We start from the raw sequence: 15,561 nt of genomic DNA, 5'->3' as shown, positions 1-15,561 counted from the left end.
GAGCCTGTGTTGCATTCAGGCGTTATCTCATAAATTAATTGAATAAGCCATAGCACAACACAGCAGCAAAATTTCTGATTTGCTATCTGAAACCAGGTCCGACGGGTATCCACACTCTGGTCTGGTGGCTTTTAAAAGAGCATAGATAACGGCTTCAGTTCCCTGTCGGAGGGGGCTTTCTGACATCACGGTAAAGTGGTGAAAATATACTACAGTAAATACAGTGTACACTGCCTCCTGTCCACAGGGGTTCATTGCTGAGCTGCCTGCTTTTTCAAACTAGGGGCATGCCGACAGCCATCTGCTTACTGCGGTACAGCGACTATGGATAAGTCCCTCATACAACTCTCAAAGCTCAAGTGTTTTAGCCACAACTTAAAGCCTCTGGGTTTTCTCCAGATACTCCAGCTTCCTCCCACAGTCCAAAGACATGCAGGTTAATTGGTGACTCTAAATTGGCTGTAGGTGTGAATGTGAGCATGAATGGTCCCTCTTTGTGTCAGTCCTGTGATAGTCTGGTGATCTGTCCAGGGTGTAGCCTGCATCTCACCCAACGTCAGCTGGGATAGGCTCCAGCCCTCCCGCAACCCCTAACAGGATAAGTGGTTATGGAAAGTGAATAAACGTGAGCCTGAGGTCCAAATCTATAAACAAGGTGTCCTTTGCGTCTAGGCCCTGCTGCCCACCCGACGTTGGTTCAACACAGTGTTGGATGACTCTCACTTGGTGGTCAGCTGCCACCTGTCCAGCCTCACCCATAGAGAGAAGGAGGGACACCTCTTCTGCCAGGTACACAGCAGCAAACACAGGGAAATACTGCATATGCATGTACACTTGAAATTACTGTATGTCAGCACCCTGAAATCCAAATCATCTCATCATTTTCATGTGTAGAAGTAACTTGTATTATTGCTACATTTCTGCAGTTGCTGGACATGCTGAAGTTCTACACAGGTTTTGAGATCAATGACCAGACAGGAAATGCCCTGACAGAGAAAGAGATGACCACTCTGCACTATGACAGGATCCTCTCCCTACAGGTAAACAGCGTACATAAAGAGGGACAGACAGACATGCTGTGGCAAATCTGGGCTGCCTGCTTTGTTTTGTTTGCTTTGGTTCAGCTGTTGTTTTTCACTGAAAGTGCTCAGGATGTTCTTCATGGATCCTTTTGGATATTATTGTGCATCAGGCATATGTAGCTTCATGTTGTTTGGGAGAGCAACTGTAATATGAAAACAAAATCATACTGCTTGCTACCAATCTGATTTTCACATGAGTGTTTTGCTTTGTGTTTCCTGTCTTGCAGAGGGCAGCTTTTGCTCATTTCCCAGAGTTGCAGGACTTTGCCCTGTCCAACGTAGCAGCAGTCGACACTCGAGAATCCTTGACCAAACACTTTGGGCATCTCAGGTAAATCAAAACATCCGGAGTGAATCTTGAAATGAACAAGTGCACTTGCAGCTCACCAGTGCACAGATGGAGGGATGTGGAGGGAGAGTATGCATGATTGAACTGAGTACAACTACAGTGAACTGAGCACCAGAGTGTTGTTCTAGCTAACAGGACCACTTCCTGGTAGAGGTGGCTCATCCTTTTTACCCCCTGCCCTTATGTACTTTAGAGAGCACATTAAACGTTCTCGGAGAGCTGTCAGTGGTAGAGAGTTGCACACAAACAAGCCCTCCAGCAGTTTGTCTGCGGATAATATACAGATCTGACCTTTCATTTAAGGACCAAAGCATACAAGCCTCAGTTGAAGTACCAGCACACACAGACTACCTACCTATCTTGGTCTTATGTCGCAGTATAGCATAAGCACCGCCATTGCTGCCTGACTTCCCTGCTAAATGGCAGCTAGTGAGCCCTTGAACAGGCAGCTGGTACCAGCCAGAGAGAGAGGCATGCCTCATTAATTTAATCGATTTGCAGTGGCTTGAGAATAAACTCTCCGAACAGCTGTGTTTGTCGGATCATATTAGCTCGCCAAAGAGCTAAAAAGCACCCTCGCTTTGATGAACTGGCCTGTGTGTGGTTTTTTTAAACTCACACGCATGCTTGAAGGGGAGTGAAAAGACATTGATTTATTGGTAACTTGTAATTACTTTGGGGTTTTTAACCTTTCTTGGCATTTTAATGTCATAATGAAAATTTAAAATTACTCACCCAAGCTTTTAGAAAGTTTATAACCACTATGTTTTGGCTTTACAACACACTCAAAGTGGGTGACTGATTACTTATTTGTCTTCATGTTTTTGTTTGTCATAATTGCTCTGAGGTTCTGTGCTGGAACAACACAAATTGCAGTCAGTGTTTGTATGTCCATCACCTCTTTTTAACTTTTTTTAGTGGATTATAAATTCTTAAACCCCACACTAAGTTTCTTTGAGTCAGGCGGAGGGTTGTGAGCCGAGCCGAGCTGAATCAGGTAAAGACTGCGCTGAACCATTTCATGTATTTGTAGCAGCTCTTCTCCTTTTCCCCAGAATTAGGGTTTTGAATATAGCAGGGACTGCATTGTTCCCCACTCCACAACTGTCACCAAAGCAGCTCCTGGGTAACTCCAAATATGCCGATCAGATTTAACGAGGCACTTTTCATCCAAACAACTCACGCTAATGCCAGTTTATTCCAGCTGCGCTACCCACGGGCTAAGCTCCCAGTCACCCGCCGCTCTGAATTTATCCGCTAAGTCCCCCAAACGCACAAACGCAGCATTATTGCTTAGTCTGCCCACACATATACACACCCATTCTCTCACATACATACACACACACGCACTTCTTTCAGTTACATAAAACATGCAAGTTTGTGTGTCATTTCAGACCCCCCAAAAATGAATTTACTACATGATCAAAGAGTATGCATCACTTTGTGAAATGCGAGCAAAATTGAAGAGAGTCATCAGGAATGGGATTGCCAAAATAATGGGCATAATTAGCTCTGTGGATTAGTCTTCAGCGTAGTCTGGTTATCGGAAAGGGTGTTAGTATTTTATCGATTCCACTTCTCAGTTAATCCTGGTTCCTGTTCTGAGGATGTTATGTGACTAAGAAAAGGAATGGGAAGATTCAGGCTGCCATAAAAGCCCTTTGTCATAATTTTTTATTTATTTATTTATTTATTTTCCTTCTTTGGAAAAACACAATACAGAACATTCATTGACAACATCACAGAATATGTATGACAGTGTGAAAAAACAAAAACAAAAAAACAATCGATTAGGGCCCAGAAAGCTGAAAAATAAATAAATGGACAGTTAAGACATTACAGCATAGTGTGGGGTTCCCCTCAGTTAGAGAGGTATCTTGCTATAGGTAGCCACCTCCTCACAAAGACATCAGACCTTAATTGTAATTGAGCAGTTAAAGCCTCCATTCCATACACCTCCCTCAGCTTCTGTTTCCACTGTGCCACTGTATGTGGCTATGGATTCATCCATTTTATACTTTTAAGGTGTGTTTCACCCATACATTTTTGATTTCCAATTTCTTCTGGGACTGCTTGCTCAAAAACACTAGAGCAGATAGAGGTATAACCGGCAGTGAATTCTGCTCTATGTTTACCCATCCCGACTCCATGTCATTGTTAATCCAGGCTACCACTGCTGTTAGTTGCGCGGCCCAAAAATAGTATTTTATACTGGGGAGGCTGAGTCCACCCCTGTTCTTCCCAAGAGTGAGTGTTTTAAAGTCTCACTCTTGGTCTCTTATTTTGCCATATGAATCTAGATATAAGCTTGTCCAGCATATTGAAGGCTGATATAATTTTTTGTTTTTTATTTGTGTTATTAATAAACGTCTTGTTGGGCTTGTTATGTTAGCTCATATTGTGGCTGTGCGTACACGAGTGTGTAGCTGAATGTGCCCTGTTCTGGCTAGGTAACATCTTTGGGGATTTGCTCTTTGCTTAATTGATGACATTATGCATTAGCTAAATAAAATTGCTGTTTAATGGCTTATCCAAAATCTGAGCAAGGGTCAAGACAGCCTTCAGGCTGAAGAGTAAACTTATTGTAGACCAGTTTTTATGATGTCCCCATCCTTACCTTACCCTGCCAGTAGCTCAGCTGTCAGTCATGACCTGGCCCTGTCATCTCCATTACTTAGAGTGAGTTGTTGTGCTGCTGTTATTTTGTTGCTAAGGGAGGGAACGTCCACATGACCTATGCCAGGTCATCCACCGGGGCCACTAAATTGCAACACTGGCAGAATTGCCACCCCACTGCCCAAGCGCGGCATCACAAGTAGCAGAATGCATGCGCATGCACGGTTACAGCCAGGTCAGAGCCACGTGTGGCTGTCCGGGGCTGTCACAATGTGTCCAGGCCCTGTCCTTCGTTGTGTACCAGACCCTGCCCGTGTCACAGTGTGTCAGCCTGATTAAAACAGGTCTGTATGCAGAGAGCCATGCCTCAGCTTTCCGAGACGGAGATGGGCTTTGATTTTCATAATCCTGTCGCATCAGTGCGCCGCGGCCCCTTAACACACACATGCTGACAGAGCAGGAGTGAGTGTCAAAGCAAACAGAAGAATTGCTTTGTGCCGCAGTGCTAACAAGCACATGAATTTGATAAGGCGGTGTATCTTCACACATATAGTGTTGTCGCTGTCGCCATTTGAAATATCTCTCTCAGAGGGGGAGGTATCATCCCAAAAGAGAGGCTGAACCCACACATTTTTACTTGTGCAGATATGATGCACTGAAGCAATAATACACAGTGGGAATGTTTTTTTATTATCAATGTATCATTCTCTCAATCTTAATCTTCACCTTTTCAGTCATAACCAAATCATTTACTTTGGTCAGCAGTTATTTATTCCTTACTGTCATCTCTGCTCTGGAGTGTCAACTACATGTGTAATCACAAATGCAACTTCTCTAGCTGACTAACCACTTGTTTATCTCATCTTTCTCCGTAGTCCCAATACGCTCCACCAGGTGGCCTCGTATCTGTGTCTGCTGCCAGAGCTGTCTGAAGGACAAGACACCACCTATGAGAAGGAGGTTCTCCTTGAGCTGCTGGTAGGTGCAGTCTTGGCTTTCATTAAATAGTCCATGCAGGCATTTGAGCTCTCAAGTCTTGGTGGCATTTTTAAGATATTTATTTACAGTTGTCAAATATTGCCTCTTTCATGCAGTGAGGGTCTGGGGCTTCACAGTAGGACGTGATGTCAGGATAAAGATAATTACATCTATTACAGTATAATCTTGGATGGAAATGCAGAGACGTTCTAGTGACATATGGCTTATGGGAATGGGAATTCAGACTTATATGCAGAAAATGTGGTCCTGTTGCTTTACCGTACATCAAACACAAAAATATTTATCCCAACAATATAATATAAATCGCCTCAGACATTTGAACTGATTAGATGGAAGTTGTGTGAGGGAATGAAGCAATACTTCAGGCACTATGTGCTTGTCAACATGCCATATAAAAGATGCATAGTTGGTCTTGTTGCACCTCTACAAACAATGTTGGCGACCAGTTATTTTCCATAACTGGCCAGTCAGCGCTACGGCGTAATAGGTTTTGTGTTTCTCATTTTAAAGTCATTAATTTAAGCCCTTGACCTTGGAATACATATAGCATCCCCTCTCCACAGCCTGTCCCTCTTGAGTTTGCCTTCTAATCCAATTACAGCTTTATATGGGCATTTGTGTGACCTAGGGTAAACTGAAGACAGTGCCTTTTTTTGTCTTTTTTTAAGTACCTCTTGAAAGGCTAGAGCTGGTTTGATTGTGCTCTCTGGTTCCCCTTCCCCTGCTCTCCCAATTTTCATTTTTAAAACCCCCTCCAGAAAACTGCTGGACCTTTGTCCCGCTAGTCTTCCCAACACACACTCACACATGTGCTGCAGACCTCTTCATCAAAGTGGGTGTTTCGAGGCTGACCTGCAGTTATTCATAATTACCCACTCAGACCCTCCCCAGGTCCTCTCGGAGAAGCGATGGCGAAGAGCCGTTTCATAATTATGTGATTAGATTGTTGCAGGAGATAATGTCAGGGGACTCATTTGTTTGTGCCCGAGGTTGCCCCCAACAACCAGCATATCTGACCGTGTGGGTTTAAGAGGAGGGGGCAACAGGACTACAACTCTGCCACGCCGTAGCAAAACAATTGCTCTCTCTGCAGAGAACATTATCATGAATATGCTCAGGGAGGAGGAACCATTCTTTTTAAGAGGCAGTGCACCAGAGCCAGTGTTTAGGCTCGTTACTTCCTCGGGTGCAATAGATGAGCTAGTTTGTATTCTGAAGGAAATATCACTCCCCTTGACACTGTTAAAAATTTATGGAATTCATTTCTTTTCCCAGAAGAGTAAGAACATAATAGCGAAATGGTTGTGTGCACATCCACAAATCCTTAGCAGGACAGGTGCTGGGTTCGAAGATTAATGCAGTGAAATTGAGACATACATGCACATCAGACTAGAAGCTTCCTGTTTACCAGCAGTGTTTGGACGAAATTGTTCTTTTTCAAGAAAATACATACATGAAGGTAATGAGTAGTGAATAAGAGGTGAACCAGTTTGTCCATTAAAAAAAATAGTTCACTGCTGGAAAGATGGCATTTTCATAAAACTATGCTATCTATGCAGTAAAAAGACAAAAAAAAATTGGAATTGGTGCCACATGACCAGAGAAAACTAAGGTCGGTAGGTAGGTACTTTATTAATCCCGAAGGAAATTGCATAAGAAAGGGGCTGTGGCATTTGCTTTTGCTCAAGATTTAGTAACCTACCATTACACAGACCAGAAAATCCTTCCACTGGTAGGTGATGTTATGCAAGCTCCTCTGTTTAACATAATGGCAGCTGGCTGGTAACAAACAATATTGTATTACAGGTAAACGGTAAGGCAGTGCAGTAACAAAACCTTGGTTTATATTTGATCAGCACTCAGTTTTTTCTGCCTCTGTTTTTACGATACAGAAAGCAGCATGGAGCCTACTGCCTGTTCACAAACTCTCACTACAGCTAAACAGGGCACTAAAATATGTCTCTGAAAACATTGTAGATAAGAAATAGGCAATGCAGTAACATAATTATGGTTCAGATTTGATTGGCACTGCATACTTTTACAGTTTGAGTGGAGTTTGGGCTGCATTTGTGAGACAGAGAGAGGGGCGGGTCTCTATTTTGATCCACCTTTTTAACTCTTTATGTCCGTGGTGGTGGTTAATATGAAAATGCAGAATTACAAACTGGCGTTTGAGCAACAGCCCCAGAGCCAGCTGGGATGAGCAGGGAGATCTGGGCTGTGGTGAGATGGAGGGAAGTTTACCACAGTCCATTTACACATAGGATTCACACTTTCACACAAATTAGCAAAGTATACCTTTAATCTAGTAGCCAAAAAACACAAAATGGAGCGGGAACTCTTTTGATGAGTAATTAATTATTGTAGTTCAGTTTTTCAAGCAACAATGCCAAACTACCTGGTTACAGCTTCACAAATGATTTGCCTCCTTTCTTTGTGCTATCAGTATTAGTAAACCCACACTGTCTTTGGGTTTTGGACTGTTGGGTGCAAAAATGAGACATTTAAATGTCACCTTTGGCTCTGGGAAATTATGATGGTCATTTTTCACTATTTTCTAACATGTTAAAAACAAAACAAAAGATTAATCAATGAAATAATCCCCAGATTAACTGATAATAAAAGTACCAGCCCTGGTTTATACATCAGAAAATAACTAGTGACATCATTACTATGCAGTAACATTCATATGTGTAGAGCATCTTTATCTAAGGTTAAAATATCAAATTATAACACCTGCATAATCCTGTTGCTTTTGATTGAGTACTTCTAGATTACCCGTGCCATGGTTGCCCATCCTTCTAGATAGAATCACATGTAAACAAATATGATATCCTGGTTTGATCATCCAAAATATGTGTAAATGTTCAGCCCTTAAAGTAGCCTTTACTTTTATGTCCATTTTCAAGCATGTACTGTACATTTAAAAGAGCAGTGGCCGACTGAGGTCTGGCAGCAGAACTGCACTGAGGATGATAAATAATAAAAGGCTTCAGTTGAACCAGACGTGAACTGTGGGAATGATGAAACTGATTTGTTGAGTGACCTGATTTTGTGGGAATGTTTTCTCTGTAATCCCTCGTCTCACTTTGAGAAAGAAGGAAGGTAAAGATCCTAGACATTAAGCCAGCTGCCTGTGCCTTTGTCCTCACTGTCTCATTCTCTCTCACTGTTTGCCTCACACAGGTGTCTCGTCATGAGCGCAGAATCTCTCAGATTGAGCAACTTAACCAGATGCCCCTTTATCCAACAGAGAAGATAATCTGGGATGAGAACATCGTCCCGACGGAGTACTACTCAGGCGAAGGTGTGTGTGGCATGTATGAATTGTGATGGGCTTTGCATGTCTGTGCAAGTATTCGTGCACAAGAGCACACATGCTAGTTTCAGTGTCTGATCAGTGCCTCGTATTCAGAGCGTACGCCCACACCTTGTGTTATCCCTGATCCTGAGGGCACTCATCTGGCACTGAACTGGCACCTCTCTTGGGGAATCCTCTTTAGTTGGCAAGGACACCTTCAGCAACTCTTACACCACTGACCATTGGAGTAAAATCCCTTAAGCATATTACTTGTAACTTGTAACATGAGTGGTCTGTGTAGAAGCAGCAGTTTACACAGTTGATATTACAATGGTGGTTTGTTATATTATAGAAAAGGATGGACTAATTGTCAATAAACCCCCTTCTTGACAACTTTGCAGGGGTGAATTTTTGTATAACTCACTTTTTTTTAAGGCTTAAACTTATGCGTAGTTAGGGTGCAGCTGCTTTGAGTGATAGGTGGGTGCCATCCATTGCCAAGTCACTATCATGGCGACATTGTTGGTTAGGTAACATAACCATGCTGTAACCCCAGATTCACAGAGCGTAGGCACAGCTGACAGCTGTAGCTGTGGCTACTTCAGTTTGTTTTCAGTTCGTGAAATTGAATTGGATCAGGAGAGACTTGTTTTTATAATAAAAAGAATATTTAACGGTGGACATGAGAATGAAAAATGTGAAAAGTCTTTGGCTATTAGACCCCATCGAGATGGTATGATTTAAGGAGGATGATGAATCCATAGTCGAATAGGGAACCCCCTGGGGTCTAGATGCTGGTGAAGATGAGATGTGGAGAAGATGGAGAAGTCTCGATGATCTGGATAAGTAGAGGAATGGGCCTTTGTTGAGCTTGTCCTGGACTCTGGATACGATGGCTGGAGGTGATCGTGCTGACAGTTGACAGCAGCAGTAGAGGAGAGAGCAGATTTTAAATTTTGCAGTGGCATCCTGATTGGCTGAGCGAGATCGTGGTGAAGTTTGATTGAATAACTAGAGTGAAGAAGAGTGAACATCCATAGCCAGCTGATAGAGGAAGCAGTGGGGGTGGGATGGAGAGAACTTCTTCCTGATTGAACTTACGCTGAGCTTCATTTGTAACATATTGGTCGCCTAAAAATGTTGTTCAGCATTTGGTTGTACCAAAGACCCTCTCAGGAGTTGGATGGGTTTTTTTTGTTTGTTTGTTTTTTCAGTAAATATTTTTTTAATGGTTTTAAGCTTGTTTTTTGCTAGCAAAAATTAGCATTAGCATTATCACAATAAACCATGCTAACCAAGCTAGTAGTTAACGTTAGGGTTAGCTCCACCCTCTCATCCAAATCTGGTTATTCCAAGATTGCGACAGCCAAAATGCCAAACGATGCTTCAAAATAATAGGTGATGTCAGGGTGGGTGTGTCCATTATTTGTGTACAATCCATGATTATTTACTCTTTCTCTCTTCAGGCTGTCTGGCACTACCAAAGTTGAATCTCCAGTTCCTGACCCTCCATGACTACCTATTGAGAAACTTTAACCTCTTTCGTCTGGAGTCCACCTATGAGATCAGACAGGACATAGAGGATGTGGTGTGGCGTATGAAACCATGGTGAGATGTCTTCAACTCTGTAAAGCTACAGGGAACATGATCCAGAATCTCTTGTTGTTTTCAAGATTCAAGTTTTTCAAGTTTAGTTTTTTTTATTATTATTTTCTTGTGTGCTAGCATACATTAAAAAAAGGAAATGTTCTTCCCAGCCCTCAGCAGTGCAGTAATAACAGATAAAAGTATAGATCTAAGATTTTCCTTAAAATGTAAAAGGGTGGTAAAAGGCTCATGTGCAGTAATAAAACCTATCAATAGACAAATTAGGACAGAGTCTGAGTTTGAAATAGGATCTTCACACTTTGATAAGCATCACTGGTGTCTTTTTTCTGCCTAAGTAGAACAAATTTCTCCCATTAACTCTGCTGCAGCTCTCTTTGTCTTCTCACATCAATGAAAGCAGATTCTTGTCCTCTGTCTGCCTCTCACAAGGTGGCATGACGCATTGATGATATTTTATTAAAAGACTGTGACATTTGGTAAACCGCATTTGGAAACCCATTGCTTAACATACTAAGTGCTCCCATTATGTCAAGTGATGTAGCAACTTGTTTGTTGTTCCTGCAAAAGTAAATAAGTAAGCAGTAGTGCCATGTGCTGCCCTAAATCCAACTGATTTCAATCTTGACAACAGCCCACAGCGCTTGTCTAACTTCTTGTTGTGTCTGTCCCTCTGCGCAGGCAATCCGAGTACGGTGGAGTGGTGTTTGGGGGCTGGGCCAGGATGGCACAAACGATCACCTCTTTTTCCATAGTAGAGGTTGCCAAGCCCAATATTGGAGAGAGCTGGCCTGCCCGTGTGCGAGCTGATGTCACTGTTAACCTCAATGTGCAAGATCATATCAAGAATGAGTGGGAAGGTAAATAGAATATGTGTGTGTGTGTGTCTGTCTGTCTGTCTGTCTGTCATTGTTAGATCTTTTTTGGTCAATATCTTTTATGTTTTTTAATCACTTTTTGTACCTTTCTGCTTATGCCAATTTAGTTTTCCTGCAATTGCAATTGACAACCGTTAACAAAGAGAACACAGATACAAGTTACCTACATAAAAATATATCCAAATACTTAAAGACGTTTTTGAATAAGAGCCAAATGTTTTTTTACAGTTGCCCCCAATCTTCCTTAATCGACCCTGCATTTCCAGTCACAAACAAAAAAATAAATTAAATTCTGAAGAGATGCAGATGAGAAATCAGAAGCTTTCAGTGTGTGTGTGTGTGTGTGTGTGTGTGTGTGTGGTGAGTGATGAGAGATGGCGTGTCTTCACCTGACACCTGCAGGTGAACTGGATGCCATCTTAGATGGAAAAACCGTTAATTTTAGAGTAAATGTTCAGTGTGAGCTTCAGGTTGCGTCATCTGATTGGCTCTTAGACTACTTAAAATGAATATCCACTGATAATTGGTTGCGGATTGATCAGAGAACCCTTATCGGGGGATGTTGGATTTATAGTCTTTGCTTGTCCCCAACTTTGGCTGCTTAATGTAGAGATAGTAAATTAATTAACCCTTTGCTAAGTCTCGGCCACAGACGCAGACTGGCCAATCATAGCGTAGCGTCAGGCCGGCTCAGACCAGGGTCCGACACCAACCCAGCTGTGCTCCATTGACTCTAATGCAGTCGTTTCAGATTTCCGTCATTTACAGGCTGGTTTTGTGGATTTGGAGCTAAATGTTGTGCCTGGGGCATGTCGTGTATTAATGATACTCGTTACCTGGAGAGGTTGGAAAAAGATATACGTTTCTTCCCTGTTCCAAAACCAAACCCTGAAAAGTGTAGGGTTAGCTAGCTAGCTACTGAAGATATAGCCTACTGAATGTATACACATGCTGCTTTTGCTTTTAAATCATTATAACACTGAAAAAAAGACCGACCCTGCTGTACAGGAACCAGTGAAGGGAAGCAGGGAAACTTTGCTGATAGTCAACCAGCTGTGTGTCATCACATTGCGCACTGATGAACGTTGTTTGATGTCTCCCAGAGATCCCGTGGCCAAACACCATTCATCTGCACACACTGCGATGCCACACAGCTGGTTCAATATCAGCAAAGTTTCCCTTTATATTCATTGTCTTGTGTGGCGATCAGCAGTGATGTGGTGGTTCACTTTTACACTGTGATCTGTAGCCTATAGTTCGGCTTTAGCTTCTAACTATCTTTGTCTTTTTAACCTGGTGTTGCTGCTGAGTCAGTTTGACATCCTGGATATATCCTTCAAACACAGACTATAGACCCCTCTGTCTGCTTCTCTCTGGAATCACTCTTTCATTTCCAAAAATATGATATTTCTTCAGGGAGTGCAGTTAGTTACATGCTTACTCAGACAACTTGTTGGACTATCACAAATGGGTGGGGCTTAGCAAAAGGTCAATTGTGTATGGAGAGATTATTATACAGCAGCAGTGCTAATCAGAGGAAACACTGTGCATTCTGTCCTTATTTATATTTTACTCACAAAGGATAGTGGAAAGGAAACATCAACAAAAAAATGAATGGATTACACAACACTTCCTCATACATCTATGGCCTTTATACATCATTGCCCTCCCCTTTTTATTCTGCCTTGCTCCACCTTTTCTTTTCCTCTCTTTTCCCTCCGTGTCTTCTAACAGGCTTCCTAGTAAGCAGTTTATAACCTCCATAAAGTCTTCCCTCACCACACACTCTTTACCATCCCACTGGGCCTTGACTCATGACCCGCACCTACCTCACGTCTCTGTGAAGACATGCTATTTCTTTGTAGCCTTTACCACTGAGTCTCTTTGTTTTATTTTCTGATCGTTTTTCTCTCATTCTCTCTGTGTGGCCGATAAGGGCACTGTAGATAATGTTAACAGGAGCTTGTCAGCCTTGAAAGACATTGATTCACTGGGAACATGGAAAGCACAATGAAGCCTTCAGCGAGCCGCCTGCTGCAGCTCTCCAGAGAAAGATATAGGATATGTTCACGCCAGCGTGTGCCAACAGTGTATTGCACTAATTAATGTGGAAAATAAATGGGTTCTTTCCGTAGGCAAATGCTGTAGAAATAATGATGCGATCAGTGGATAAAAAAAGTCTAATATATCCCAAATTGATGTCTCCACTTTCTTTATACCCACTTTTATGGTTTTACTTTGTTTCTTGTAATTCAGTGGAGGTATGAAGTATTACTTCCTTCCATCCACTAGCTCTTCCCCCATCGTATAATTAGAGCTTCATGTTTTAAAGATCAGGCAAATGCTGACGGGATGGTTTCTCTCGCATCTCCCACATACTCTGTCTCACTCCCCCATCACTTCTCTTTCTTCCTGTGTCCCTTCCCTTTATCTCTCTTTCCTCTCTGTCTCTAAAACCATTTTTGTTCTCCTCCCTTTCTCTTTCTCTTTCTCTCTAACCCATCTCTCCATCCTCTTCCCCCTATAGGGCTGCGGAAGCATGATGTTTGCTTTCTGATCACGGTGCGGCCCAACCTGCCCTATGGCACACGCTTCGACCGGCGCCAGCCCTTTGTGGAGCAGACCGGCCTGGTGTACGTGAGAGGCTGCGAGGTGCAGGGTATGCTGGATGACAAGGGACGTGTCATTGAGGAAGGTATGCTCATATATACCCCTGCCTACACACACACACACACACACACACACACACACACACACACCAGTGACAAATGACATCCATCCACCCGTCAGACCTCCTATATCCCCACCGAGATCCACAGGACAGGGTCAGACTGCTGTTGTCATGGTGACAGTCACAGTGAGACTTGACCTGTTCACATTAACATTCCATTAACCTGAGGTCGACAACAACACCTGAGAGCGTTGGGCCCTGCCCTCTGCATTCTTTATTGGATTTAACTGAAGAGCTGCATTGGCTATATCTGGATAGATGTGCTTCTGTAAGAGAACACTGAATGTGCTTGTCCTGCAGAATACAGTCATATAGAAAACACTCACCTCTATCTCTGAAACCAGGTATGGCCAGCCACAAGGCGTTCTAGCATTATTTGAGCACAGCATGAAATTTGATCTGTAAGCGACCATATTTCGCCAATAAAAGCATTCACATCTGCTGTCATCAAAAATAAGACTCAGACACTCTGTTTTGTGTGTGTGTGTCCACACGAGCGGGATCCCTGCAGATCAAATTCAAATTTTTGGTCTTTCCTGGAAAGTAAAATATGTTTATATAGTAACTCGATCTCCGCTGTTTACCCTGTCGTGTTCCTCCCCACAGCCCAAAGCAGTCCCTCTGAGTGGTTGCTTCACCTAAGCTAGCCTGCAGCCCTGCTATTCCAAGTGTTTGCCTTTTCCCCATGTCGGAACATGTGTCCATGCACTGAAGCTCCCTTTCCCCTATCCTCTCTCATCTGTTTGGATTAAATATGCAGAGGGCAGGGCTTTCTAAATAGACACACTGCCAGGGAACATGCCCTGCCAGTGTCAGCTTGGTTAAACTTTCAGATCCCCAACGGTGCTCAGTGGTACTCTGGGTAACTGGGTGGTGGTGAGACATAAATCAGTGGGCACTTTATGGAGGTGTGGGGAGATGCAAACTCAGACGTGCATTTTGGGACACAATTACCTGACTTTGAATTGATTTTTTCAACCATAACCTTCAGTCCAACAATGGGCGATTGCTGATATAATCCCGCAGGTTTGTGCACTTGTTACAGTAAAATGAAAAAAAAAATCACCCCACAAAAACAGTTTGCGGTATTCTCAGCCAATTGCTCATATATTTTTCCAATCACCAAACCCTAAAATGATGCTACAATAGTACAAATTCTTAGCGAGTTAAATGAACAAATGCGTCTCCATGTAAATCTACTTGTGTATTGATTTAATCCCGCCTTTTAATAACAGACAGTTTAATACAATGACACACACTTGCTTTGGCCCACACACCTTGGCCCAGCTGTCTTCATTGTTATCCCGTGGTGTCGAGGGTGTAGCTTCCACTCTTAAGCTATCACCACACTCATTTTAGTAAGGGGGGATTTTATGATCCCCACATAGCTGTACACATGTGCACTGGGACAGACGCACACATGCACAGGCACACACACACATCAGAGGTCAACAGGATTGAGTTTCACTCTCCTGCATTGTGCCCTGCAGCTCCATACAAGAATCTATTTAGACATCTGTGAAAGCTGCACTTGCTGCACCACACAGGCTCCTTATGGGAGTAAGCCTAAAGCCTGTGGCCTGTCAGTCAGGCATCTATGTAATTCCAGTTACTGTGGAGTCGTAGTATTGTAGCAAGGCAAGCCATGGTGAGCTCTTTTCAAAGGATTTTGTTTTTAACGGAAGGGTTGGATGGAAATTATTGAAATCATGGTTTTTGAATAAATTTAAATAAATTTAGGTTTAATATTCAACTTTGTCCCTTTAAAAGCTTTTTTCTGACATTTTTTTAATTATTTTTTTTTATTTTACTGGCCTGGCCTAGAATAAGATTTTTCTTTAGATTGTGTAACATTTTATGACAGTGATGTGAAAAATGGCATAGAAATTTAGATATATTATTCATAGGGTTGGGTCTTAGTCTTAGGTCTTTTAAAATTTTGAAGGAAATAGCCCACTACCAAGTAGTATTGAAACTTCTCCAGTCAAACTATACCTTTA

The 15,561-nt window shown here is 42.5% G+C and overlaps 1 protein-coding gene across 2 annotated transcripts in view; it reads left to right on the top strand.

The window, feature by feature from the left end:
* The window catches only part of aqr (aquarius intron-binding spliceosomal factor), a 69,309-nt gene that overhangs the window by 10,234 nt on the left and 43,514 nt on the right, over window positions 1-15,561 (top strand). For both annotated transcript variants that reach the window (XM_049595589.1, XM_049595587.1), the window contains exons 12-19: window positions 673-789; window positions 927-1,040; window positions 1,310-1,413; window positions 4,923-5,025; window positions 8,233-8,353; window positions 9,814-9,955; window positions 10,634-10,812; window positions 13,358-13,525. In XM_049595589.1, the coding sequence (XP_049451546.1) occupies window positions 673-789; window positions 927-1,040; window positions 1,310-1,413; window positions 4,923-5,025; window positions 8,233-8,353; window positions 9,814-9,955; window positions 10,634-10,812; window positions 13,358-13,525 (1,048 nt within the window). The remainder of the gene's footprint in view (window positions 1-672; window positions 790-926; window positions 1,041-1,309; window positions 1,414-4,922; window positions 5,026-8,232; window positions 8,354-9,813; window positions 9,956-10,633; window positions 10,813-13,357; window positions 13,526-15,561) is intronic.

The sequence above is a fragment of the Epinephelus fuscoguttatus genome, linkage group LG14 (genome assembly GCF_011397635.1).
Source record: "Epinephelus fuscoguttatus linkage group LG14, E.fuscoguttatus.final_Chr_v1".
In the NCBI taxonomy this organism is placed as follows: domain Eukaryota; kingdom Metazoa; phylum Chordata; class Actinopteri; order Perciformes; family Serranidae; genus Epinephelus; species Epinephelus fuscoguttatus.
This window is presented reverse-complemented; position numbering and strand designations above follow the sequence as displayed.